This window comes from Protopterus annectens, chromosome 17.part0 (genome assembly GCF_019279795.1).
Source record: "Protopterus annectens isolate FY-2018-M chromosome 17.part0, PAN1.0, whole genome shotgun sequence".
Classification (NCBI taxonomy): Eukaryota; Metazoa; Chordata; order Ceratodontiformes; family Protopteridae; genus Protopterus; species Protopterus annectens.
The window spans coordinates 729,652,858-729,672,028 of record NC_056751.1 but is presented as its reverse complement, the minus strand read 5'-3'; the positions used below and the strand labels follow the sequence as shown (position 1 = coordinate 729,672,028).

Genomic DNA, 19,171 nt, shown 5'->3' with positions numbered 1-19,171 from the left:
TGTGGTCTTCGTTTCTTTCTGTGCAGGCGTGTATAGCAACAATTATGGACCAGAGTATGCCCACTGTAATCAGACAGTTTGGAACCCACTGGGAAGTGGTATGTCCTATGAAGAGTTTGACTTCCCTATCTTCTTGCTGGAGGACCAAAATGAGACGCACGTTATCAGACAGGTAATAAATAATATAGCACATTTGTTGATTTCTGCCTCGGTAATTGCATTAAAATTGCATTCCTTAAAATGCTGGCTCTTGAATCGGGTATAGTTGATATATTACAGTAAGATTTAAAGGTTATGTTCTGAGTCATCACAGCAGAAGAAAATTGCACGGACAGTTCTGTGAAGAAAGCTTTTAATAAGCAGACGCTCTCTTGTGCTTTGGAGAAACTCTCAATAATAGATTATCTTTTAGGACTTTTATACTTTGCAGACTGAAAAGTCAACTGACTGTACTTATCAGAACAGTAGGAATGACTCTGGAAGCATTCTGTAGAAAGTAGGTAATGTTATCATATTTGCAGTATTTCTGTCTCTTTGCACCTGTTAGAAAGTGTATGTGTCTTCTGCTAGTCCATGCAATGGAATCACACAGGTTGAGAAAGAATGCCTAAGTGTAATCCACCCAGTTCTTTCTCTCCATTAACAAAGATTTGACTTCAGTCCTGAGGTTTATCTTTGTGGAAAAAAAAAAGATTTCCGAGTTTGATGGTTAAGAAGAATAAATCTACAGAGTGTTCCTATAACTGTTCGATTACATTTCGGGATGCATATAGTTTCTGTCTGTATTGCTAGGTTGAGGAGCCCTAATATAATTGATAATGATTTACCACAGCAACAGAAGGTGGAAGTTTCAAGTCTGCCTCATTTCTATACATACAGTTGTTGAAGGTGCCTCAGTTCTGTAGAAATGGTTGCTGTTGAAAGTGTCTTAGTTCTGTAGTGATGGTTGCCGTTAAAGGTGCCTCAGATCTGTAGAGATGGCTGCCGTTAAAGGTGCCTCAGATCTGTAGAGATGGCTGCCGTTAAAGGTGCCTCAGATCTGTTTAGACGGTTGCCATTGAAGTTGCCTCAGATGTTCTTCGTGTTTCACTGTTGCAGTCATTACAATTGGGTTATCCTGCGGGCAGGCTACCCTCAGTTGGCCTGAATTCCAAAGTCTAGGTCTGGCGTCGGTTGCTGTCACCTCTTTCCTGACGTCAGTGCGCCAGGGGTATAAAAGATGCAGCCGACGCCATTTTTTTCAGTCTTTCTTGCCGCATGGTGCCCAAAGCAAAAGCAGTTCGCAAGTGCCGGTCGGCCGACTCCTGAGTTTTTCAATTTCGAAATTCAGATCCGAAGTCTTCATTAAAGCTAAGCACCCCGTTGGGGAAACTTTTTTCTTGCTCCAGACCGATGACAGAAAAAGTTAGCAATTGTATTTCTTGTGGGAAGCAAATACCTCATAAGGATTTTCATTCTTACTGTATTCCTTGCCTAGGCCCTGATCATAACGTTGCTAGTTGTCGGTTTTGTGCTAGATTTAACCAACGCACTATTAAGCGTGGGTACGATTTTGCATTCCACTACTTTGGCAGAAGATTTAATTACATAATGCCGTCGGAACAACTGACTACCGGAGTTTATAAAAAGCGCAAGGAAAAAGAAAAGGACAGGCATCCGAGATCCAAAACCGACGACGAGGCTTCTGCTAGGCCTGTCGCCGGTTCTCAGTGAGGCGCTTTCGCAGCCCCTGACGCCTGCTACCTCAGAGCCATAGGCCGCTTCCGACTTCCACGTGGAGCTGATGAGGCCATTGGAAACTCAAGGTATTGGGCACTCTGAAGCTATTCCCTCAGATGGGTCCGGAGCCGCTGAGCAGGCATCAGCTTCTGAGGGTGTTTTCAGGCCTACACAGTTGTATGTAAAACCTACTTCAGCTTCAAAGGCTAAGACTAAAGCTACTCTAAAGACAAAGAAACAAGTACAGCATTCTCCTGGACAGGCCTCCCTGCCTAAGAAACAGATGCTTAAAATGGCCGAAGACCTAATTACTTTGATCAAGGGTTCCCATCCCCCTTCTGATAAGAGGCTTAGGCAAGAGGTAGAATACAAGTCTTCAGACCAGGTTTCCATTTCCTCTGATTCCTCATCTGAACAGGAATATTCTCTTCCTCCCTATGAGGACTCTGATGCTGAAGAATCTATCCCTTCAGCCTCCCCTCCTGAGGATTATTCTTTTGGGGAGACACTGCATACTATGAGGGAGCATTTCCACTGGACGAGCCAGGATTACTCAGAATCCAAGAAAAGGCTCCGAGATTTCCTTTTACTGCCTCAGCACAGGCCCCTTGCTATTCCACCTGTTTTAGACATTGTAGATGATGTATTTTCAGAGTCCAGTCTATCCCCAGACTCTCTACCACCAGCTCCTGTTAAGCCAGACAGATATTACAGGGTTCCTGATTCACATAAATTTCTTTATAAAAACCCTGCTGCTGACACAGAAACCATCTCTCAGGGTCCTAGAGGGGTCAAGGCCTTTACTGCAAAAAAAACAATCCCTCCGATAGGGATTCTAGGGCCCTAGACAGATGGGGTAAAAAGATTTATACTTCTGCAACCTTGGCTGTAAGAGCCTTAAATTGCCAATTTCATATGCTTAAATATCAGCAATTTCTTATGTCACTGCTTAAACAGAAAATGTCAACAAATTCAGAATGTGCAGACAACAAGGAAATGCAGGATTTATTGCATGCATCTGAACAAGTTGGAAAGCATACTTTGCAATGTGGTTTTGATTCTCTAGAGGCCTCCTGCAGGGCCGCTGTTACAGGTTCTGTCATTAGGAGACATGCTTGGCTAAAAGAACAGAATTTACCTGATCATGTTAAAGCAAAACTATTAGATGCTCCATTACAGCATGATACTTTGTTTGGTGTTAAAGCAGAAGAGGTGTTGAAGAAAATGGAGGACAAAGCAAAATCTATGTAAACAGTCAAGGATTTCTTGCAGGTACAGCCTCCCAGATTTAGCAGGAACTGGCCTACAAAGAATTGGTCCTTTCCAATGTCCAATAGGCCACAAAGAGGCAGATACAGATGCCCCAGAGGCAGATCACAGCCCCAGGGCTCATACAGGCCTAAACAATGGGGTGCTTCTACCTCCCATGAGCGGTGAGGAAAAATCACAGCCATACAGGAAACAGTCTTCATGACTTTCTCCTTCCAGCTCCAGCACTTATCTTTTGACAGCCCCTTTGGGGGAAAACTAGCACTTTATTAACAAAATTGGCACATGATCATCCAGGACAAATGGGTTCTAAATATAGTATCACAAGGCTACAGGTTCCACTTTCCCACCCTGCCAAGGCCAAATGGTATGCCAGACCTGCCATGCAATCAATGGGCAGAGGCACAAAAACAAGTTTCATCCCTCATGGACATGAGGGCCATTCAACAAGTACCAGAGCAAGAGCAGGGACAAGGATTCTATTCAAGACTGGTCTTGATACCCAGAAAGGACAAAGCCTGGAGACCAATACTGGACCTATCTATTCTAAACACATCTGGATATTCCAAAATTCAAAATTTTGACTCTGCAGCAACTTCTGCCCATGTTGGGCATGAAGGCTTGGCTTGTGACGTTAGATCTAAAAGAGGCATACCTGCATGTCCCAGTCAGACAAACATGCAGAAGATAACTCAGATTCAAGGCTGGATCAATGCACTACCAATTCTCTGCACTGCCCTTTGGCTTATCTACTGCGCCCAGGGTCTTCACCAAGTGCCTGGCATCAGTAATTGCATACTGCAGACAAAGAGGAATACAAATATATTCTTACTTGGACGACTCCCTCATTCAAGCAGAGAACAAGAACATTCTACTACAGCATCTGGCGTTTGTATGAGATTGCTATCATGCCTAGGGTACACAGTCAACAAAAAGCAATCAAAACTAGTACCCACTAAAAAGATAATATTCCTGGGTGCAAGCTTAAATACAACTGCCCAGATGGCTTATCTCACGCCAGACAAACAAAGACAACTGACTACCTATTTCAAACTGTTGGCAACAAAGACCCAGTTATCTGCAAGAAAAATTCTGCAGACTTTGGGCTTCATGGCATCCTGCATTCTACTAATTCCATATGCAAGACTGCATATGAGGAAACTTCAATGGTATCTAAAAAGTGTTTAGACTCAACATTGTCACAGTCTGGAAACAATAGTTACTGTAATTCCCTGCCTACAACAGGAGTTTCGATGGTGGGCGAAGGCCTGTCACCAGAACAAAGGACAGCCATTCACTCTACTCCCAGCCACATGGACATTAACAACAGATTCATCGGATTATGCCTGGGGAGCCCACATGGCAGGAAGATGTATTCAAGGCACATGGTCCACAAGTCAAATGCATCTACATATCAATCAAAAAGAGATGCTAGCTGTTCAAAATGCCCTGACAGCCTTTAAGGACCTACTCCATCCGGGACAACTACTGATGAAGACAGACAGTACCACGGTCATGTGGTACATAAACAAGCAGGGAGGCACTCATTCCTACCCCCTTTGCAGACTAGCCATGACTTTGTGGGACACAGCATTGACTTACCAAGTGCATCTACAGGCACAATTCCTGCCAGGAAAGATAAATACTCTGGCAGACGAACTAAGCAGAAACCTAATGGATCCCCACAAGTGGAAATTGGATCCACAAGTCTTCAGCATGATAACAAGTTAATGGGGATGCCTGGACATAGATCTGTTTGCCTCACCTCGCAACTGCCAACTAAAGAGATTCTGCACAAGGACTTATCACAGACAAGTGTGGAAAGTGGATGCCCTACCTTTCAGCTGGAAAAACTTTACAGTATATGCCTTTCCTCCCCAAGGTACTCCTAAAGGTCAGACAGGCGAAGCCAAAAATGATACGATTGCCCCAGACTGGCCACGCCAGTGCTGGTATCCAATCCTAAGGAGCTTGTCTCAATGCCCAGCTTGGACCTTACCTCAAGTACCTCATCTACTGTCCCAGCAGAACAATCAGATCCTGCACAGCCAACTCAAGACTTTAAATCTGGCAGCATGGCAGATAATGTAGTCATACAAAACACACCTCTCACTAAAGCGGTGATGGATGTCATTTTGGAGGCCAGGAGGCCTAGTACTAGAAAATCCTATGCTGGAAAATGGAAGAGATTCTGTGCTTGTTACCAGGCACAAGGAATAGACACTGCTGTACCAAACATTCCTCAGATTTTGCAATACTTGACTGAGATGCTGGGCAAAGGGTATTTTTCATCTATAAAAATTCATGCCTCTGCCATCTCGGCTCATTACAATATAGAGCCACCAATCTTTTCTCATCCTTTGTTAAGGCAGTACCTCAGAGGGGCCAAAAATTTAAGGCCTCCAAGGAGATCACCAACACCGGCATGGGACCTCAATTAAGTGTTGGAAAAACTCACTCTGCCTACTTTCGAGCCAGGCGCTGCAGCTGATATAAAGTTTTTATCTTGGAAAACAGCTCTGCTCCTAGCAATAACTTCTGCAAGACGAGTCTCAGAGCTACAAGCACTCATGGCTGTGGAACTTTTTATCATTTTTTATCCAGACAGGGTTTCTCTGAGGACAAACCTTACATTTGTGCCTAAGGCAGTGTCCACTGTGGCCCTTAACCAAACTATTCATCTGCCTACCTTTTATCCAAACCCACAGAATAAGGGGGAGAGAATTCTGCATTCTTTGGACATACACAGACAGCTACGCTTCTACTTGAATAGAACCAAAGCTTTCAGAAAGACAGAGCAATTACTGGTGGCATATGCCGCAGGATCACAAGGAAAGGCTATATCAAAGTGGATAGATCACTGCATTCGTTTCTGCTATTCACAACATGGCAAATCAGTGCCCAAGGGTATTAGGCCACATTCAACAAGAGCAGCAGCCACTTCAGCAGCCTTCCTCAGGGGAGTACCACAACCAAAGACATTTTAGAGGCTGCTACTTGGAGTTCAGTGCACACCTTCACAAAGCACTATCACTTACCACTCTACTCTAAATCCAGGGCAGGCTTTGCCACTGCAGTTCTGCAGGCCTAATAGCCACCCCTAATGCTATTTAGCTCCAGCCTCCCAACCTTAACTTTGGGATTCAACCCAATTGTAATGACTGCAACAGTGAAACACGAAGAACATAGTACAGTTGTGTACACTTACCATAAATGTGGATGTTCGAGTGTATTCACTGTTGAGTGTATTCACTGTTGCAGTCTAGGCTACCCACCCGCCATCCCCCTTTTCTTTGCTGGAACTTATCTGTACTTCTCTATTCTATACAACCTATGTGGTGTATTTGCTTGTAGATGAAAGCAAAATATATACTTTGGTGCATGCATGTTTTATTGACATAGTTTTAGCCTACCCTTTTGGGGGCTCCTGACATCAGGGGCAAGAAAACCTGAAGAAAATGGCATTGGCTGCATTTTTTTATACCCCTGGCGCACTGACGTCAGGGAAGAGGCGACAGCAACCGACGCCAGACCTAGACTTTGGAATTCAGGCCGACTGAGGGTAGCCTGCCAGCAGGATAACCCAGTTGTAATGACTGCAGCAGTGAATACACTCTAACATCTACATTTATGGTAAGTGTACATGACTGTACTTTCTGTAGAGATGGTAGCTGTTGAAGGTTCCTCAGTTCTGTAGAGATGGTTGCTGTTGTAGGTGCCACAGTCCTGTACAGATGGTTGCTATTTAAGGCACCACAGTTCTGTACAGACAGTTGCCATTGAAGGTGCCTCTGATCTGTACAGATGGTTGCTGTCGAAGGTGCCTCTGATCTATACAGATGGTTGCTGTCGAATGTGCCTCAGATCTTTACAGATGGCTGCCGTTGAAGGCGCCCAGCAGAGGGAGTGGCAGGAGGATCTCATGTTCAGTCCAAGGTTGATGCTGTATTAGTGTGAGATCATGTCTGAATTATTAGTTAGTTATTGAACAATAACCCTTTTCTCCCATGTTTGCCTGTTTGGTTGTCGTCTTTCAGCTTTTCCCGGTTAGGGGTCGCCACAGCGGAACTCCGGTCCGCTAATGATTGGCAGTAGCTTTTCATGAATGCTGAGGTGCCAGCTCGACGTTCAATCTTCAATGAAGGCACGCCCATTTACGCATGTCTTTCGAACGCCTACCCAACCGCGGGGAGGACATGCAGACTCCACGCAGAAGTCACTCCCTGCACTCCAGCCGAGAAATGTTTGCCTGTTTGGTAAGCTTGTTTATTTTATTTATTTTTATTATAAATTTGTTAGCTGGGATATATCAGTGAATCCACTGGACCTATTTCAGTCTCAGTTCAGCCGTAAGCACAGTAGGTACATGACATTATGTACAGAGGGCAAGATGCTTTATCATTTGTCATAGAAGTTGTATCGTATAAGTGGTAATATGCAGCTCCCATTCAGGTAGTGAAGGCTTAAGCTTAAGGTGTATCCCTGGAAACCACCGTGGGGTTGGATAGGCACACTGCCTCACTCACAGTTGACATGCATGGTTCCTGCTTGCTTTTCTGGAAGAATGTTTCAAATCCACTGACATGGGTTTATTGATATACAGGACTGAGAATTGTTAACTCCAATCCCAACTTCCACCATGAGTCTTGCAGGACTCACTGGTCATGGAGGCATTGCTGGCCCTACATGGCTAACAACTCCTGAAACTGTTTTGATTATTATAATGGGACACTAAGAGCGATAGATGCTATTATTGAAGGCTTCTCCCTTTTCTGTATAATCTGTATTCTGTATATTCACAACTAACCATTTTCTTGTACAAATTGGCTAGTATTAACTCTCTAAACACAACTAACCCTTTTCTCTACAAGTACCCTAGTATTAACGCATAAAAATGCTACAGATGAAGCAAAAACAGAAGATGAGCAAAAACCTAGAATGTGTACCCTCCTCCCTTACAGTCAACCAACATTTAGTAAGGTCTCTGCAAAGCTGTACTGGGCAAAGACTTAAAACTGTTTTTCAAAATTTTAAGAGCTAGACCTTTAACATCACAACACCTATTAATGCCTTAGAAGAAATGAGAAAACCATGCCTTTTTGCTATATAACACAACCTGCTACATGAAACATGGCTACATGGTATAAGTTGTTTGTGTATGGTTTATGCAACAAATACTTGTATTCCAAAATTGTAATTCATCTGTGTATGTACTAAACATGTCATGGTGCAACTTACATATGTATTCAAATGTATAAATGTGGAACTTTTCCTTCTCAGGCCTCCACTGAAAACATGTTATTTGACCCAGTCATACTATTTCAGTCAACAAATGTCAAATAAATAAATGTGACAGGTGGCCTGAAATTAAATATCAACTTGGATGCTTGTAGGAACTGGCGGGGTAGGATGGGAATGAGCAGCCACCACCTGCTCCCTCAACCTAGGGGAAGGGAGGCAGATGACTTGTCACATGGGTGTCACCTAGTAGAAGCACTAGGTGTCTGTCCTGTGGACCCCTCACTGCTGTGTGCTTTTGCACTGTAAGCTAAAGAGAACAGTCAGAGGGCAGCTATAATGGAACTCATAAAGTCATCATGGGGGGTTTGCTCAACTGGGGGAGAGTGTTGGCTTGCCCTTTAAGATCAGCAAGACTGGCCTACTCCCTATCACGTAACACTCACCATGAGCATCCACAGACCTGGGGGATTCATGGCAGGATTGAATGGACTGTAGAACTCTTGCCTTCCTGCTCTCACAGTGTTAGCTTGTAGACACTTTATAATAAATATGTTTTAGACTATTTCTGCTTGGGTGCAGGTAGGTCTATCGGACTTGGTCCTGGGGAGGTTAAAAAAAATGAAGTTTTGTCTGGTTGTCCTGGGGGGCTACTCTATGGCAGTGGGTCATGCATTGCTCCTCTGTTTATTTCACATATGTAACCTCCATTCCTTTCTAATTAGTTGGGTAGTGGAGAAGCTGTCAGACCTCATTGACACTGGTACCTGCTGTGGGTTTCCTCTTATACCACTATTACATATCTGCTGCAGTGGCTAGGCTGTGGCTTAGTTTCTCCTCCTTCATGAAGGCATTCCTCCCTGGATCTGATTGAGGGATTTTGAAAGTTGAAACAGGCAGTGACCACTATGAACATTTACCAGGACCTCTGGTTACTATGGAAAGAAGAAGAAATCCACAAAAAGCATATGCAGTATTACAGTAACTGTTACTACATAAGTTCATATAGTTGATTGTCAAGTTTGCAGCCTACAGGCCTAAATGAAGCTTGATTGCTTTAACCTCATGTTGATGTTTTTCTGCCTCCAGTGTGTGTATTATTTTTGAGGAAGGTTAACAATTGACTAGTTCTGATTTACAGGGGGAAGCCTATTTCATAATCTTGAAAGGCTTTGAACTGCATATCTGTCTTTTTTTCCCTTTATTACCAATATTTATTTTTAGTTATATGTGGCAACCCCTAACTGGGAAAAGCCAAAAGACAGAACAACAACAATCGATATTTATTTTTAGTATTTGTTTCCTCATTCTGGTGTTGGCAGCTACAGAGCTTTGTTCCTGGTACGTACTTATGTGAGGGACTGCACTTTGTCTCTGCATGTAGTTCATGTCTCTCATAAGCAGAATGTGAATATTTGTGATTCTGAGGGACTAATATGTACAATCTTGCATTACAGTAATAACTGTCAGTGCAAGCATTTCGTTTTATAGCAGCTGTAAAGGCCACAGAAATACCTCACTAAAAGAATCACAGGCCTAAAGCAGATGCCCTATGCTGACTGCCTAAAAAAAACTCCAGCTATACTCTGTCGCATATCGCCTACTCACAGGCAATCTCTGCTTAACATACAAGGCCATGTCAAACCCAGTGCTGTTGGGCATGCTACACTTAAAGTAATACCAGTCTCTTAGAGCCATGTGCTCCAGGGATCTAAACCTTGTCATCACAATGAACAAAACATGCTGGAGGGATAGGTTCCTGACCCAGAGACTCTCCATACTCTGGAATAGACTTGCCCATACATGTCAAACTGAGCGCCTCTTTGGCCCTTTTCAAAAGGAACTTTGATGATTGGATGAGAGATGGGAAATTCACCCTGGGGATCACATCAGTCACCCTGCTAGACAGGGGACCAGGGAAGTAAATATTCTGGGAAGAAATAGCCAGGGAATTGTTATGGCTAAGCTTGTATAGGCCCTAGGGCCAATAGCCTAGTATCAACCCATGAACCTATGTATATTATTGAATTGGTTGGCATTGAGTTTCATAATAGAGAAAGGACTTGATTACAGAATATACAGAGACAATTTGCATTAGTTAAGGGGAATTCAGTCTTGCAAAATAAGAAACTTTTGTGTTTGTCTGACTACTTTCTTTCCAGCAGCTAGCGTGAGAAAATGCAAAGCATGTGCCAGACATGAAGAAAAATACATGGTGTGATGATAAATACACTTCCTCTTGTAAATCAGAACTAGAGAACTAGAACTAGGTGCCTTTTTCCCTACAGAATGAAGTAAACTTTAATTGTGCAGTGTCTGTATGAATCACCCGATATAACATAATCCTGATTAGTGTATCTTTTATATAAACTGTTCAAAACATTTGTGCAATTCTAATCCTGACCAGAGCTCTTTGCCTAACTGTATTGTTATGACAGACAGAAGCTTTGCCATTGAGAAGTAAATGTTGAATATGTTGTGGTGATGATAAAATGTACTCAGAAATGTGCTTTTTTGCCTAAAGAATGAAGTAAACGTTAATTGTGCAGTGTCTTAATGAATCAACAGGTATAACAGAATCCCAATTTGTATATCTTTATATGAACTGACTCTGTTCGGGACATTTGTGTAAATCCAAGCCTCAACAAAGGTCTTTGACTGTATTGATATCAGTAAAAACTAAAAGAAAAATCTAGCAAGGCTAGACTTTCCACTGTGACAGTATTGATATGACAGACAGAAGCATTGCCATTGATAACTAAATATAGAAATCTTTTGTCAGCTTCAGATACTGTTTTCATTGAAATTGCTTATGAGTATTTCATTTTATAGCAGACCTAATAAAACACTAAACTGTGTTTTAATAATAGATTAGTACTAGGCTAATTGCCCTTGCAAGCCATTTTAAGCCTAGCTAATTATCCCTTGTAAGATTCAAACCCTGCACCTTGTGTTTGTAAAGCAAACACCTTACCCATTAGGCCACCCTTATAGACACTTCATACTAAATATGTTTTAGATTTATGTCTGCATGTGTCTCCTTTTCTATCTGTACTACCAGTCCTGTGATTAATTAACTTATCTCAGAAATGTAGTGCTGAACGCATAAGAGGTTTCAAGCAGAACAGGGTCAAATGTTGCCTTAAACAGCAAGCACAGGTCCCCTACAAATAACCTGTAAGAAATGTATGCAGTGTAGCTAAAAGAAGATGTCTCTAGAAACGTATGCATCTCATTTTGTTTTATTCCTTTTACAATGTTGTCTTTCTGAGTAGGCATGAGTAGGTAATGAGCAAATCAAGTATTTGGATGCAACTAAAATGCTGTTTTATGCTACTGTAGTAAGTCTTTTTTATGCAGCTGCATTTAATTATTCCCTTGAGAGTCTGGTTCATCACCAAAAAGGGCTTTGCATGCAGTCTAGCAAACAGAATGCACCGGTGTTTCCTGACATTTTCCTGAATAGCTCTGGTTTTTCAACTCGGTGATTTTTTTTTTTTCCAGTAAGGAATTGAGCTTTTATATGCTGTTCCTGGTGTCTTGTTTTCTAGGCTGTAGAGCACAACACTGTATTCTATAACACCACAAGTCTGCAAGGTTCTCAGTTTTACATTGATCTACATAGACTAGCCCTTTTGAACTAGAAGGGGCCATATAGTATGACTTCTGATATCTGTAGACACTGGGCAAAGTTTAAATCCTAGTCTAGTGTTGCCTGTTTTCTTTAGTGGTGATGTTATTTTCTATGGGTGGGACATTTACTTTGCAGGTACACTTGTATATTTGTGAAAAATATTCCAGAAGGACTATACTGTAGTCGTGAACCCTGTGTGCTGCTACCTTTTAACCCCCACCTTTGCTTGAGAGTCCTGTTTATTAACTAGTGTTTTAGCCGTTGGAAGTATATACCTATGGATTGGCATTAAAATCATTTATCATATTCACATATGCAGAATAGCAGTGAGTGCCTTGACAAGGTCAGAATAAGCAGCCTTCACTCTTCATCTTTCACCACGTGCTACTTTTGCCTCTTCATTTCACGACAGGATTTAGAAGTCTAGATCATCCATTAACAAACCTGTACTGTTCCATGTATTCTAGCCTAGTAATTGTAAGTCATGCAGCTATTAAAAATCTTTAGGGAAAATACAGAAACTTCTCACAGGTTATCATTCTTGACAAACCTAATTTTTTCTTTTTAGTAAGTACGACTAAGTTAGCCACCATCTGACCTAACTTCAGAGTATCACTAAGTACTTCATCTATAAATCTTCTTGATTCACTATAGTAGTCTCCCTCCAGCCCCCAAGTACTATGACCAGCACTAGTCCTGCACTCTCTGTGTGGCTTGCTCACTGCTGTCATACCACGTGTGGCCAGTCTGGTTACATTATGTGTTCTAAGGAAGAGTAGCAGCTGAGTTATGCTTATTGGCTTTTAACTACTTCTGCCAACTGATGGTGCAGTCTGTGCTGTAATTTAAGAAACATGGAGGCAAGCCCCTCACATCAGCCCACTGTCAGTTGTACATTCATAACACCACATCTCTGAAACTATAACCTATGCTGAGGCTGTAAAGATTTTCCCAAACCACCTAAAATAGATTTTAAAAGATCTCAACCTTCAGTAAACCAGACGACACCTAATCCTGTTTGAGCTCCTGTTTCTTTGCAAAATCAGTGGCTCTACAAACACCAATTCTAAGAACCTAAATTTATACCAACAAATAAACAAGACTCACTGGATAGAACATATACCCAGCCTGTGGAATAAGTTACCAAAGTACTACTTTGTTTAATTTACTCTTGATAATTGTATGGATAGACACACACTTGGACCAGGGTTATCTTGTATGGCCCTGCTTATTCTTGGAATAGGACACTATTAAGTACTCCTAAACAGTGGCTGGAACCTTCAAGTGTGTGTCTTTAAGGTGTATATTGCTAAGCAATTATGATACCTGTGATCACTTACATAATATTGTTTCTATGTTCTTAACGGGGTGCTGCCATCTTTCATTGGCCCCAGCGCCACTAATAAGGCCCAGGGACTGTTGGGAGTCTTGGATTACTCCCATTTCCCACATATCCTTCAGTTCCTTTTTCAGAGTTTAACTATTTCAAACCATGTCTAAGAAGCTTGTCTGATGACTCACTGGGGTCCTAAGCCTATGTGCTGCTCCACCAAGAGAGTACACTGTGTCCTACCGGTAAACATATCCTCAAATTTCTGTAATACTACTTGAATTTCTTCAGTTTAGATAGAGGATAGTTGTGGAGAGAGGACCACCCCAGTATCAGACAGAGGAGGTTAACTTCCAGATCTCCCCTGGCTCCTCCTGCAACTTGCTGCATGTGCCAATAAACCAAGACCATTCCACCTTGCTGCATTTACCAAGAAACCAGGATCATTCCACCTCTCTGTATGTACCAAGAAACCAGGACCATTCCAACTCACTGCATGTGTCAAGAAATCAGGACCATTTTACCTTGCTTGCATATACCAAGAAACCAGGACCATTCCAACTCTCTGCATGTACCAAGAAACCAGGACCATTTTGTCACAATATGGTTTTATCACGTTAACATTGTACAGTTTGAGCTTCTGCGTCCTGCTTGCCAACTCTTGTCTTGTAGTTGGCAGCATTCTAAACCTCAGCTTTTCTGCTGAAGAATTCTGGACAAAGCCAGAAATAATGGAGGGGGGACCAAAGGCCCAAAATTAGAGGCGGTAAAATGTTACTGTAATTCACTTAAAAAGTTGAGAGAGCAATGGGTTTTGCATCGACATGCAATTTCTTTAGAATAAGAAGTTTGAAACTGTAGTATCTGGCAATACTCACTGGCTGTAATCCTTGTGATAATCAGTACTTTGCCATAAAATTAAAAATTTTGTGAGTCGGCGAGAATGTGAAGTGGAATCAGGAATGTTCTGCAACAAAAGGGACTGTTGAGGGATACATATCAGTTTCCTGTGCTACACTGGTGAATTGCACATGAGTAAGTACTTTCACCTATGCACCTGTGAATGACAGAACACTCTGTCACTGTCAGTTCTGTCATAGCAGGACTTTCCTGCTATTGTGCCAGTTCTTGTTGCTCCTGGGCTATCCACATGACCTCACTAAGCCTAGTCTTGAGGTTTAGGGCATACTGTGCAAACGGGCTCCTTGTGGACTCGCACACACTCTTCCACTCCTTACTAATTAAATACAGGGACCCCCTTATCCTGTGGTGAAGCAGTAGCTCAAAGGGTGAAAAACCTGTAGATTTTTGGGGCAGAGTCTACTGCTCGGGAAGAGGACAGACTAGAAATCATGTGGGAATTGTGGTGAGAGAAAGGCTTCAGAAGGCAGTGAGGGATGTCATCAGAATTGGAGACAAACTCATGGCAGTCAGAGTCCAGTCTGATAATATAACAGTATTCATGATCTCAGCCTATGCTCTACAGCAGGGTTGAGATAGTAAAGAGAAGAGTGCATTCAGTCAGCAGTTGCAGGACTTACTAGATAAAGCAGGACAACAGGAATTGGTGTTGAAAGTGGGTTACCTGAATGCACATATCAAGGCAGAAATAACAGGATATCAAGACTGCCTGGGTCCATATGCGTGGGGCAACAGGAATAAAGAATGAGAGGCCATCCTAGACTTCTGTCTGGCAAATGGCTCGATAGCAGCAAATACATGGTTCAGAAAGAGACGGTCACAAGATCATATACAAGAGTGGCCAGCATGAAACTCTGGTAGTCTTCCTCCTTGTAAGGAAAAGGGGCAGGGGGTAGAATCAGTGATTGCAAAGTCATCACCAGTGAAACAATTGGTCCATAGTGTGATGCCCCTGCACTGACCCAGTAATAAAGGAGCCTCAATCCTCACCACTAACACCAGCGAGGGACGTGCACATCGGGAGGATGACAAGTGCACACAGAGTAAAGTACAATTTCCCTTAAGAACACACAGAGATCACAGTCAGTCTGGGGCTGGTTTCTCCCTTTCTCTCCAGTTCCTCAGTAAGAATCCACACTGACACAGCTGTAGGGTTCAGATCTCAGCCGAGTGGTCAGTCCAAAACCTCCAGCACCCTCTCTGTCCCACCAGTGCTTCGTGTCCCTGCCCAAGTAGCTGACACACGTACACTTTGAGATTTGGTTTATATACAAACACACAGGAACTCCTGGGGAAGGCTGGCACAGGTTCACTAGCTATGCACCCTTCTTCCCAGACTGTACAGTAGTACCATCTGCCACCAACCACCCTTATCAGCTACTAAAGGCTCTTAAAAAGGGTGACCAATTCTACTGTGCAATGTTACTATTATCCAAATGGTAAGTGTGACCAAACTAAAGCTATTTAGGAGTGGCCTGTACAGTGTTACCAAATACATGCAAGTACTCCAAGAGCTTAAATATCTCTGTACAAAACCAGGCACAATTAAAACGTTTAAATTTATTCAATAGTAATTAATAAAAGCACAAGACAGTACTCATTAACTCAACACAGAGACAATAGAGTTCACAATCACAGGAAATACTTTAAAACAACATTGTAAGACATTCTCACATAAATAGAAAACATGTAATCTTGCTATATTCCTATCTAAGAGAAACTGTGTTCTAAATAACTTAGCTACATAGCAGGGAAAAGTGCTGATGTGGTCAGATCCAGAACAAAATACAAAATGCACCGACTTTCTGAGATAGTTCTTAAATTAATAATACACATTACTGCTGAATCATCTCAGATTATATCATTCTCGTCACCTCTGCCTAGTTCTCAGGCTAGCAGGAACTTAAGTATTTCTAACAGAGACATACAAGTGTTATCTCTCAAAAGCTGACAACTCTCTGTTAGAAGCTTGCCTAAAACTGGAAGTCGTAAAACAATTACCTTGGAAACCTGTAATTACCTTTGTTTCAAGACAATAGAAAGAAGCATCTAGCCTAGACATCCTGTCTCTTAGCTGAGATAAGCTAATTTTATAATACATCGTAAAACTCTTTACTTATCAACTTATTTTCTTAGAGTTTTGCAAGTTAACTCTGTATATTCCAACTTCTACTATGAAAACATACATTTGCATTGGCATGTAGTTTATACACATTTCTGCTCTTTTCCAGCAGGGTGCACTGTGGTTGCAGTCTTGAGGCTCGGTACAGAACATATAGTTTTCTTACATTTTTTAAGGCAAGCATACAAATTATATTACTATTCACAAATGACATAATTATTTACAAAATTCTATCTAGCTGGGCTGGCAGTGTCACATTTCTATACGTCATATTAATATTTTTAAGTGACGTATAATTATTTACATAATTCCAGCTAGCTGGGCTGGCAGCATGTTGGTTTATCACGCACAGCATAAACCACTGGTTGCCACAGTCAGCTGCAAGCAGTGGTCAGAGAAGACTAAGGTCAACAGAAACCAGGCTGAAGACCTGGAAGTTGACTGGAGAGAAAGCACAACAGTTCGAGTAACCTGAAGCTCTAGCACCTCAAGAAGGAGAAAGTAGGCGGAGTTGAAGAAGAATGTCAGTGCCTCAAAACAGCATGCGTCAGGACCACAAAACAGATATGTAGCCGAGCCAGGTATGGAAATAAAGTACATAAAGAAAGGTGGTGGTGAAATGCAGAAGTCCAGGAAGTCGTCAAAAGAAAGGAGGACTGCAGGAAAAAGTGGGAGATAGAAATGACGGACCGGGCTCAGAAGGACTACTGGTTGGCTAACAAAGAGACTAAGGGAGGAGTTGCAGTAGCAAAGAATAGGGCATCAGAGGCACTTTACCATCTTCTGGTAAGTGACTCAGTAGGTGCCACAAAGAAACTGTATACAGTTGCAAGGCAAAGACAGAACTATAAAGATATATTCAGACACACTTCATAAGGCATGCCAGCAACAAACTTGCTCACAAGTCCACAGGACATCAAAGGTAGATGGAGGGAGAGCTTCCAGCAGCTCCTGAATGAAGAAAACCCCATAGAAGCTGTTCAACCCCAGATGCAGCCTACAGTGAGAGAAGAGGAGGAGCTCACCACAGAAGAAGTAAGAACAGTACTAACAAAAATTTAGTCAGGGAAAGCAGCAGGCTGAGATGAAGTCGCAGCAGATGTAATAAATTTGCTGGGTGAGATGGGAGAAAAATGTCTCATAAGGGTAGTCATAACAGTGTGGAGAGAAAGGCATATCCCAGATGATTGAAGAATAAGCATACTCATGCCAGTGTACAAGAACAAAAGGGACATCCAACTGTGGGCAATGCAATGGTATCAAACTCCTGTCACACTGCACAAAGTTCTGGAGAGGTTAATTGATAAACGTATATGCAAAGTAACAGAAAGTCAGATGGGAGATGAGCGGTTAGGCTTCAAATCAGAATGCTGCACAACTGATCCAATGTTTGCAGTGAGACAGATAGTTGAGAAGAAGCTAGAGATGAGGAAAGAGTCCAAATTGGGCATTCCTAGACTTGGAGAAAGCATATGACAAGGTCCCAAGAAAGCTGATTTGGGCAGTTCTGCAGTGGTTCAAAGTCCCAGAAACATCGGTAGAATTAGTACAGGCTATTTACAAGGACCCAATAACTCAAAGTACGAAAGAAGAAAATGTATCCAGAACAAGCCAAAGTTACCCAGTAAAAATATAATACAAAAACCACGATAAACCAGGCATCCACCAGAGCTGCTGTTCTTAAAATGTTATTACAAAAGCAGAGGATAAGTGCTTTCACACAGTGTGCTTCATCAGATCCACAAACTTAAAATGAATCAAAGCTATTAAGTAGTAAAACCACACAATAGACAGCCAATTATTTAAACCCTTCAATTACTGATGTATGCTGCGTCTCTTAAGGGTGGGTTTTAACGGTACAGATGCATTGATACCAGGCAGCTTATCTGCCTGCAGCTTAACTATCTATTTAGTCTCTGCAGTTTCAAGTGTATTGTTGTAATCACCCCCCTTTATTCATATGTACAAGTTGTAAAACAATAAATTCAAAGCTATGTCCAGGTAGTGCAGAGACATGCTTAGCCAAGGCATTAAGTAAGTTACCACATTTAACGTCACCTAAATGCTGCAGAATCCTTTCTTTCAGCATTCTAACAGTTTTCCCCACATAAAATGAGGTGCATTTTCTACACTTAGCTAAATAAATCAAACCCTGAGATCTGCAGTTTGCATAGAACCTTGGTGTAAAGAAAAAAACAGTAGGATGTTGAAAAACAGCTGCGGTCAAAGTATGACAGCAGACTTTGCAAGATCTACAGGGGAACGTACCTTTACGATCAGATACTAAAGAAGATATATTCATAGATTTCTAACAAAGCTGCCGCTTGAGTGATAAATTATTTTTAGAAGTATATCTAGGTTTATCTCTCACGATAGCCTTGATCTTATCAGAAAGAAGTTGTTGTGTCTTCAGGCTTTTCCCGGTTAGGGGTCACCACAGCGGAACTCCGGTCCGCTAATGATTGGCAGTAGATTTTTATGTGCAGAGTTGCCAGCTCTGACGCACAACCTTCAACGAAGGTACGCTCATTCACGCATATCTCCACCAGAAAGAAGTATTGGCCAAAATTTATTAACTGCTTTCGAAACCTGCTGCGTATTATTCCCATAGGTTAGAGACAATTTAACATTATTGCCAGTTGTATTAACATTAGACTTGGGTACATACAAACGGTTAAAAAATGGTTTACCCTTATCAAGCCTCAGAGGCAACATCACTAAGAGTATCATTCAAAACTTGTTCCTTATAGCTCCTAGCCAAGAAATCATTACTCAAACTGGACTTAGCTTCATTGCATGCATCATCACTAGTGTGCAAATGGGACATTCTAAGATACTGGCCTTTAGTAATATTCTTAAAAACATGTCTAGGATGCATGCTATTATATTGCAAATATGAATTCTTTCTACAAGATTTTCTATATAGAGAACTAGTAAA

At 41.9% G+C, this 19,171-nt stretch overlaps 1 protein-coding gene across 2 annotated transcripts in view; it reads left to right on the top strand.

Annotated features, from left to right (window-relative positions):
* NCSTN (nicastrin) overlaps positions 1–19,171 on the top strand; it is an 876,107-nt gene that overhangs the window by 186,790 nt on the left and 670,146 nt on the right. For both annotated transcript variants that reach the window (XM_044059533.1, XM_044059532.1), the window contains exon 5: positions 27–172. In XM_044059533.1, the coding sequence (XP_043915468.1) occupies positions 27–172 (146 nt within the window). The remainder of the gene's footprint in view (positions 1–26; positions 173–19,171) is intronic.